The 10,316-nt window shown below is 35.9% G+C and overlaps 1 protein-coding gene across 1 annotated transcript; it reads right to left on the bottom strand.

Moving 5' to 3' along the window:
* Window positions 1-924: 924 nt before the first annotated feature.
* Window positions 925-5,508, bottom strand: LOC112013067 (25.3 kDa vesicle transport protein SEC22-1). Its single transcript, XM_065783065.1, has 5 exons — window positions 5,277-5,508; window positions 4,572-4,732; window positions 4,312-4,458; window positions 3,142-3,218; window positions 925-1,360 (listed from the first exon to the last, which is right to left on the bottom strand). The coding sequence occupies exons 1-5, from the start codon at window positions 5,462-5,464 to the stop codon at window positions 1,277-1,279; spliced, it is 657 nt and encodes a 218-aa protein (XP_065639137.1). The 5' UTR covers window positions 5,465-5,508; the 3' UTR covers window positions 925-1,276.
* Between the last annotated feature and the right edge of the window lie 4,808 nt (window positions 5,509-10,316).

The raw sequence follows: 10,316 nt of genomic DNA, 5'->3' as shown, positions 1-10,316 counted from the left end.
TTGATAGTGTTTCTAATAGATTTTTTATACAAGTGGGGGGTGGGGTACTCAAGTCCAGTTTCTCTCGACGGGGAAAAGAGACATTTTGTAGTGCTTCAACTGCTTCAAGTTATATGATTGTACAAATGATAATCACGCAACAAATATGGTTTGGACAACTAAATCAAAAGCTAGTGTGAACGATCACCCTCATAATTTTTAACTAGTTCACCCATGTCTCAAGCACCCATAAACCCTCCTGCTGTGAGGCACCCATTGTATGAAATGGGTGCACTAGATACTTAACTGCACCAACAAGAAGGAAATACAAGCAATACACATCTTTTGATCTATGCAATTATTGCCAGACGTAGGGCAATCTAATGAGCACCCCTCTCAACCCTGTACCTTATGCGTTCGACATATGCATCTCTTACAAGGTGTGAATCCCACACAGGATTTAAATTTGTCTTTAACTTATCAAAAAAAGAATCCCACACAGGTGTGAGATCCATATATAGGTAAGATAATTATTTCTCAATTCCTCATTTTTCCACCCCTCTTTTTTGTGTACTTCATGCTCTTTCTGGCATAAACTAATGTCGTGTAATTACACACTGCGTCTTGAGGTCAAAAAAGTATCAATCGTGAAATGCATATCAAATCATCCATATAACAAGCCAACAAATAAATACCATGTGGATGGTTGGCAGAACCAACTCTAACAAAGGAGTATAAAATTTAATCACGACATTCACTCGTTAACTTATATAACAGCTGTGAATTGGTATGTTTGTTATAACAGATGCTTCTTTAAGTCATGACCTCAATCGATATAGGATTTTACAGAAATTCTAGTTGGTTAAAGAGTACTAATATTGGGTCCGTACATATTAAGTACAAATCATTCAGCTAGAATTGAAGTCAAAATCAAAGAAACATGAGTTAGAAAGGTTAACATGATCTTACTCTGAGTATTTCAATGTAAGTAATCAAAAGAAAATATTCAAAAATAGAAGTAACAAACATATATCAAGATTTCTCATATTTTCAAACAATAAATTTGGCTCCTTATCTGGTCTTAAAGGTAACAGGTCTCCCTTCCACAATCTTACAAGCAGATCTATCTCCAGAGGCACCTATTGGACTAGTTTCCTCAACCTAAGCCAAAAAAGAACTAGAGTTCGTCTTGAAACACAATTTTAAGTATATATGGGGATTGGCAGTGAAACTGGAGTCTTAAGACTATTTTGCCACAAGAAGTGCAGAGGAAATGCGCAACCTGTTTTCAGAATGATCACCAGATCTTTGTTTTAACCCAGAAGAGGAGAAAGACCACTCCAAATACAATGGCAACGGGAGCCCACTTCCGAATCAACGCCTAAAATTGAGATGTATAAGCAGATAAGTAATTTTCAAATTACAGATACATGAGAAACAAAATGCAGACACATAAGAGAAACAATTCAATCTAGAAAAGCAAATGTCATGCATCTTGTCAATATAACACACATAAATACAATAAAGAAATTTTCTGTTATTAAGATAACTGGCAAGCCTACTCAAATGGAAATTACTCGTGCTAAGCTCATGGCACTAGCAATAGCACAAGCCTGTAAATATGAATCTTTACCAGGAAAGGTGTCATGTAGGTCTCATCTCATAAGACTTTAATTACCTTGTATTTATATTCAATTCTAAATAAGACATCACAACTCAATAAGCTGGAGGCACAAGTCATTTATTTTATGTATAAGTAACATTTTATTAAATATAACACACACAAGCAATATCTATAGGATTCCTCAAAAGAATTACAATCTAAATGACAAATAATCAACAGAATCTATGAAAGAAATGGATTGCACACTGCACAAACCAGTGGCAAGCTGGAGGCACAAATAACAGCCCAATACCAGGCACTGCCCATATCTAGTGGGAGTTCTAACAATCAGTGTTGGTAAAAAGCAGGGCACACTTGAGTGCATTGGTCTCCTAGAGCCTAGGTGCAAAGCACATGCGCATGCCTAATTGAAAGTGCACATTTAAACAAAAAAAATTTAATAAATTCGAAAATAATTATTAATGGGCAATTCAACAATCAAGTGATCAAATAATCATATAAATTGAAATAAAACATTTTATATTATTCATATAACATTTATATAAGCCCTCCTTTTGCAATTTTACCACAAATATTGCAAGTCAAGTCAATTTTATTTTTTGGATAAGCAAGATATAAGTACTTCCACGCGATAGCCTTTCTTGGATCTCGAATAGCCATAAATCCCTATGACTAATAACCTCATAACTTAATGACTATAAGTCTTAAGTGCTATGTTCAACATCAACTACTAAAGTAACTAAACAATTACGACAAGTAAATTATATCATACTTTTTTTTTCCATGAATGAACTAAGAATGGGCATAGCAGATTTGGTAATTGGTATCAAGTAGATATTCAAAGGGCAAAAAATAAAATAAAAAAGAAGATGGGTGAGTTACTTTTTGGGGTGAAAAAACCAAGAAAAAAATAAAAATAGAGCCTAAAGTTACACTAAAAATATGCCAAAACAATGGTTTATATCAATAATGAGAAGATCCAACTATAACAACAATTAAGTTTTGGTTTAAATTTTATTGAAAAATAAAAAATAAAATAAAAAAGAGCACAAAAAAGCATGCCTAAAGTGCACTTCTTTGAATTTGTCTCGCCTTGGGGAAAAGCATTGGAGCCCTGGTGGTTAGCACTTTGCACTTAAAGCACGCTTTTACCAGCACTGCTAACAAATATCCATTAACATTATCAGCCATGGGTTCTTTACATATATACACACACATGTAAAATATCCATTAAAACTGCTAATGTGTATGCATGTATCCCAAGCTGTAGCTAAAAGTTAAAACCAGCACAAAGAGTTGTTAAGAAAGCGATGACGCAGAATTACAAGCTTTGAGGTACCGGAAAGGGAAAAATCACATTAATAAGTTTAAATTTTGGAAAACTGTTTCATGACTCACACAAACATGGCTTCACAAGCATATCTGTGCACTAAACAGATTGCAGTTTCAGTAGTACTTTCAAGGATGCTCATAAGGATCAAAGAGTTTAGTTGGATGATTCTCATGTTTATGATATGCATTAATCTGATCAAACTAACCTGTCGATTTAAGTCTCGCGCCTTATCAGCATATACACGAGATTCTGATGTTAACCGACTTGACATTTCACTGACCTCTGCAAAATTGAAATATGAAAGAGATTATATTACTTGTAATATTCAAGACAAATACTTTAAAAAGGAAAAAACTAAAGGCCCCCATTAGCGTGACTGATAGAGAGAGAAGGGGAAGGGGGGAGGCTTTGGATTTATTACTAGTCTAAGAAATAAAGTTACAAAGTAATTCTTCTGATTTCTTTTTAGCTAAATCTAGATAAACAGAAATATGTGACCTTCACACACAGAAAGGGGCAGAGGAGAGGGGAGGGGGGGGGGGGGGGGGGGGGAGGGGGGGGGGGATGTGACCTACAAGAGAGTTATGAAACTATAATTTTGTGTTAACACCATATAATTTGATGTCACAAACAAACTTCACATTCAACAAGTGTTTCAATCAAGTGCAAATATGTAACCTCCACACACACAGCTGTGACCTACAAGAGAGTTATGCAACTATAATTTTGTGTTAACACCATACAATTTGATGTCACAAACATAACTTCACATTCAACAAGTGTTTCAACCAAGCGCAAATATGCCAATAACTGTTTCTTAAGAGACAATAGTAAACACAAAATTTTGATAATAGCTAGCAAACCCACAAAATCCATCTTGCCAGAACTTTAAAGCAAGCCTGGCTTTGTTCTTGACACTCCTCATGCCAGTGTGCGGATTCTGGTACAGCAAAGTGGAGGTACCTTTACAAGTGGATAGGTACCGATTGCACTCTAGCATTATATCAACCATGGTGAATGTATCTATAATAGCTCTTGTTTCAAGACTAAACACAACCACATACCAACAAAGCAACATACATGCATTTCCAAGCACACACATACAACTACAAGTATCCTAAGACATTGAATGTTCTTTTTGGGGTGCCCTATGTGTGTGTGCGCGCACACAAAGCAACGCAGACCTGTGAAATAAACCCACCAGGGTGACCAAAGATAAATTTCTTATTGAATGCAATAATGCAAGTTCTTAAGCATTTCATACATTATTTAAAATTTTTGCGAATAGATTATATTGCATAGCTTCAAACAAACATCAGAACAAAATAACATAAATAAATTTAAGTATTTCTGAAAATAAAAAGGAATATCTTACGGTCCAACTTTTCACCAACACCAAGAACCTCCTGAACATTGCGAGTCATTATTTGGTGGACTTCATAGAGTTCATCATTCAACTTTGCAATATTCCGCTGGGTACGGGTGTCCTGATACAGTTTCTTGGTTTTCTGTATGAATGTGTCTTTAAAACATAAAAGAAGTAGGAAAATTTAAACTCATCAAAAGAAGCACCAACAAGAATGCTGTAAGAATAGGAAGTACACAAAAGAATCATGAAGAAAAAACTAGACATACCAAATTTGATGAAGGCATAAGGTCTGGCAGCAGTTTCAATTTGAGCCCCATTAACACGCTCAAATTCATTCTTGAGGTCTTCAAGGTATTGAAAGGCAAGTTTCTTAGGATAAGCACGGTCACACATTGTCAAGTAACAAACGCGTCCTTCGATAATATAACTAAGAACTTATGTCAAGGTAACATTAAGATTGTTCCACATTCAGACACAAGTATTATTTTAACAGAGCATATAGAAAAGAAGATCAGATGTCCAGCTTATGTAAAAAGAAACAAATTGTAACTGAGCCTCTTTTATGCAAAGTAGGGTACTTCAGCATAAAGACATGTTGAAAAAGACAGCATAATTTCTAAACTGAAGCTGCTATCCCCATCAAATCTTGCATCTGTTAAATATGATAGAACAATTTTAACTAGACGACAACACCTACAAGGAACTCAATATCCCACAATCATCTAAAAGTCTCATAAAATCTCCATAATTTCACATTGTGTTTAAAGCCAACCCCAAATTTAATTGCAATAAATTTTTGACTAGATTGAATCAACTTGGGTTTCACATTGTGTTTGAATACTCTCTAAACTATAAAGAGATTGAATACTCCAGATTGTACTAGAAATAATACTGTAGTTTCTATCTCTCATAAGTAATACTGGGAAAATACATACACACACACACACACACGAAAAATTTCACAAGGATACTGGAAAATATAAGGGCCAGTTTCAATTGACATCCTTGAAGCCTCATTCTGACCTCTTGATAGGTTTTTAAACAAAGCCTTGACTTGCTGTTTGTAGAATTCAGCATCTTTTAAATCACGGCTGTCATCCAGTCCCTCTGCTAGTGGAAGACCATCAGTTACGCGGGCAATCAAAGTTAGCTTCACCATCTTCAGCTTAGACCTTTTCAGCTATACAAAAAATGACTCAAACATGTTAGCCATTATCCCAGACCCAGGAGAATATGAAGACAACAATCCTACACAAATAAGAAAACTTGCTGTTTGTAGAATTCAGCATCTTTTAAATCACGGCTGTCATCCAGTCCCTCTGCTAGTGGAAGACCATCAGTTACGCGGGCAATCAAAGTTAGCTTCACCATCTTCAGCTTAGACCTTTTCAGCTATACAAAAAATGACTCAAACATGTTAGCCATTATCCCAGACCCAGGAGAATATGAAGACAACAATCCTACACAAATAAGAAACTGATATACACATCAACAAATAACTCTGCTTAGTACCATAAACTAAATTCACATAATCTAATAGCTACTATATCTCTCTCATAAATCATCCATGAACACCTACTGCCATTTAAGCTTAAAATGCAGAGTCCATAATCACATCTGTCATGGTAACACCATCTATAGTTCCTTTTAACTCCAATGGATCACAATGAGTTATTAAGCAAGGTCACATCTTGACAACTCACCTCTTCAAATGTTACTCTCAGAATCCAAATGACCAAACTCCCATTAAAAAAAAAAAGACCCATGATTTGGTTCTTACAATATTGACATATTTCATTGTGCTGGGCATTAGTGAGGCATTTGTTAAAAACCACAAAGAACAAAAAAAAAAAAAAAAAAACCCATTTTTTATATTCACTAAAAACACATAAGAGATCACCAAAATGACCCAATTCTTCTTCTTCATCACATGCTATGAATTCAATTGTGATAATACAAAATGATAAGCATTCCCCATCTGAATCAAGATCTCCAATGATCTATATCACAAGGTGCCAAACCAAGCCATATGAGCCACCAAAACCATATCTTTATTCAGTTTTAAAAATACCCATTAAACCAAAATGAACAATTTGTTGAAAAAAAAAATGCCATTCCCATCTGGAAATTCAGACTAACAAACTCAAATAAATGACAAAGACATAGTTTTTACTGTGTATTTTTTTTTTTTAATATGTAACGGACATACCTGGTTTATATCATTTGGACTTTGCTTTTGATGTGAAGGATCTGAGGGACGGTGATGACAATGCTCAGAATCTGACCGAGACAATATGGCTACAATAGAGGGGTTTGGTTTTGAAGGACCAAAAATAATGAGAGTGCGCGCGCTTTAAGGTATTGTACCTTGGAATGCCAATTTGGAAATAACTTTATTCTTCTCAAAAGGTACAACTTACACAGCAGGGATATATTGTCATAATGTAACCTATCTAATTCTCATCCAACTCTTTTTTTTCTTTTTCTTTTTTCTTTTTTATTTACGTTTTTTTAATGTAATTTATTTATTTACGTTTTTGAATTAACAAGTTGGATGAATGAATGTAACCTGTAAGAGTAATATTAGATGTGGGTACCATAGGCATGCTTTTGCAACGTCCTCAAGTCTTCGGGACCTCAGGCATGCTTGACAACATCCTAGGCATGCTTCGCAACGTCCTAAGTATGCGTGGCAACCTCCTAGGATGCTGTCATAGGAGTCCCACATCGAAGGAAAACCCTCAACTTGCTGCCTTATAAGCTATGAAGCAGAGGGAGTAGTGTACTATCAGTTTATAGTTATTCGAATAACTAAATTGATGGTACACTACTTGGGGGGGGAGGGGGGGTTTTCCTTCGATGTGGGACTCCTAGGACAACATCCTAGGAAGTTGCCACACATGCTTAGGACGTTGCGAAGCATGCCTAAGACGTTACCAAGCATGCCCAAGATCCCGAGGACCCGAGGACGTTGCAAAAGCATGCCTAGGATGTTGCCAAGCACGCCTATGGTCTCCACAATAAAAGGCTCCTAGGATGTTGTCTTAGGAGTCCTACATCGAAGGAAAACCCTCCCACTTGCTGCCTTATAAGCTGTGAAGCGAAGGAAGTAGTGTACCATCAGTTTATAGTTATTTGAATAACTAAACTGATGGTACACTACGTGGGAGGATTTTCCTTTCGATGTGGGACTCCTAGGACAGCATCCTAGGAGGTTGCCACGCATGCTAGCATGCCTAGGACATTACCAAGTATGCCCGAGGTCCCGAGGACGATGCAAAAGCATGCCTAGGACGTTGCCAAGCACGCCTATGGTACCCACAATAAAAGGGCTGTGAAGTGAAGGGAGTAGTGTACCATCAGTTTATAGCAAGTGGGGGGGGGGGGGTTTAACTTTCAGTACATTTTTTTTTTTTTTTAGAGGAAAAGTTAATCATCTATATTGTTGTGGGTTCAAATTACCTTAATTATAAAAGTATTTTATCATCAAATAAGGAATTTGGTGGTGTTGGACTTCGCTTATAACAAAAACTAATTGGTATTTGATTTGATGATATACTTACATCTTATATATATATATATATATTGTAAGGACTACGTTTTTGGTTCCAAAGCCCAAGAGGTAGATGGTTTCCAAGTTCAAAGAGCCCAACACAATGAATTTGTAGAAACTGAGTTTAAAAACTAGGTTTCAATGGATCCAACAACATACACAGTGGACTAAGATAATAAGAAAGCAAAGAAAGTCAAGTTATATGCAAAGAAATCCTTCCTCGGCAAAGTCCGAGGAGAGTGGTTCTTAAATATAGTGCTTTCAAACTTGGATACAATTTTAAGTTCTTGTTGCTACAATGTCTTCGTTACAGATTTTCTCCAATCCCTCACCCTTAGAGAATCTCTCACATTATATATCCCCCATTTTCTGATTTTGGCCCTCCATTTGTTGATTATGCAGGCCACTATTTAAGCGCCCATCCCATCAAACGCCATTCCCAGTCTTCTGTGAGTTGCGGTAACTAAGATAGTACAGTTCAGGGGTCTTTTACATATAAATGTGGCTAGAGGGTTTGGTGAGGTGCAATAAATATGGTGGCAACTGTTATCCCTCCAATCACGTCAAGGCTAACCCCCTCTCTAAAGTTCTTCCTCTACAATGTGCCCCTGGCAACGTGCCCTTAACGTGGCAATGGCTCGCCTCCCTGGCTTTACCGTCCAAGTGTATGGGCTCCTCGAAACTGTAATGACCTCCTCGGCCTTCGGTATGACACATGGCATTCACACATACACACACACACACACACACATATATATATATATTACAACATTGTATTAAAAACTGATTTCCAATCAAATTCATTACACACGAGTCACGTGGGCCACCTTGAAGTATAATTCCCACCGAGTGGTGGGTAGAATTCTTTGCAGATGACTTAAATACGTAACGGGGTATTGTAAGTGGCAGAGTGGCCTTGCTGCCATGATCCACTTAGATTCAGCTATGTGTCGTTTCGATTCATCCCTCCCCCCTCCTCCTCCAAATCCCCCCTCACAAAAAAAAAAAAAAAAAAAAAAAAAAAAAAAAAAAAAAGGAATGCAATCCTCAAAGAAAATTTTTAAATATATATATGTATGCAATGCAAACTTGGCGCCTTGGCGGATATATAAAGGGCGTCTTTTCAAAATTTTAAAATCAATCACTTTTTATAAATTAAAATAGCCGATTCTATATATTATTTATAGTACACAATAATATTCACTTTTGAAACTATAATCTCTCTTTATGGTTAATTTTTATAAATATTTCTAATTTCCAATTGATAAAAAGTTCTACGAATTGATCTATTTTTGGATGGTGGCTCTTTAAAATGGAATGACTCATCCTATGTAAATACTAAACAAAGCGTAAAATTAATGAATCCTACTCCTTTAAAAACATTTCAAAAAAAAAATGTTCCTTTAAAAACAATATAAAATAATTAATGATTCCTCTAAATTTGTGACAAAATCCCATCCTTTTGTTTGTGTCCAACGCAATTTTTTTTTTTTTAGAAGAAGAGGAGAAGACATTGCAAAAAATAAAGTCCACAAGAAAAGTCATACTTTAAAACTACATTAAATAGTCTTTTTTTTTTTTAATACAAGATAGAATTCTACTCTAGCATAATCTAAGTGTATATATGTGTGAAACTTCCTCTTGGAGACTTGAATTCTGACCCTTACCTCCCACACTCCACAACACTTATACTTGTAGATTGATCATCGCACCAAGGGTGTGCGGTGGTAAATAGTCATATTTTAAAACTACATTATATATATATATATATATATATATATATATATCAGGTGCCTCCAGTACAGGGGATCGACCAAGTGAACAATCTTTAGCAATGGGGAGAACAGCCGGGGATGAAGAATCTCTGGAGACAGTAGCAATAATTTTCTACACATGAGGGAATTTACCCCACCATTTCACATACCAATGTCTAGAGAGAATATCACCATCTTTTTTATACTGCCATTTTAATATCCAAGGTATCTTGAAATGTTTAACAAAGTGAAGCAAAGGCGGGAACTTAGCACCATGAGCATTAACCTTATAAGATTTCTTGAAACATTCAAAAGCATTAAATAATGGTTCAGGAAATATTTCATCAAGAGGGCCATGTTGAGACCACCAACGGATGAACCAAAGAGGCATAGATCCAGTGAAATTTTTATCAAAGTAAACAAACCAGGAATGAGACATGTCTTCATTCTGGTGAAGCATAAATCTTAGTTGGATTAGGAGTGGCAGGTGTCTTGTCTTTAGACCTTCTACTTGCCATTGGGACACTGCAGAAATCACGGGTAAGGAAATCAGGGATGGAATTTTGAGATCCTTTAATATATTCAATATCAAAATCAAAAACACTTAAAATAGCTTGCCATCTGGCAAAAATATGTTTTGAAGAATATTTCAACATCTTTCTCAATAACATATTTAGCACTTTTGCAATCAATACGTAGCAAAA

This window comes from Quercus suber, unplaced genomic scaffold (genome assembly GCF_002906115.3).
Source record: "Quercus suber isolate HL8 unplaced genomic scaffold, Cork oak 2.0 scaffold_327, whole genome shotgun sequence".
Taxonomy (NCBI): Eukaryota; Viridiplantae; Streptophyta; class Magnoliopsida; order Fagales; family Fagaceae; genus Quercus; species Quercus suber.
This window is presented reverse-complemented; position numbering and strand designations above follow the sequence as displayed.

What these genes read in the sequence shown, in the direction of transcription:
- LOC112013067 (XM_065783065.1), bottom strand. Translation starts at nt 5,464, where the DNA reads ATGGTGAAGCTAACTTTGATTGCCCGCGTAACTGATGGTCTTCCACTA. An exon ending in ACTGGCCCTTATATTTTCCA is followed by an intron (nt 4,733 to 5,276) that starts GTATCCTTGTGA and finishes ATAAGTTCTTAG; the next exon opens with TTATATTATCGAAGGACGCG. An exon ending in TTATGCCTTCATCAAATTTG is followed by an intron (nt 4,459 to 4,571) that starts GTATGTCTAGTT and finishes TATGTTTTAAAG; the next exon opens with ACACATTCATACAGAAAACC.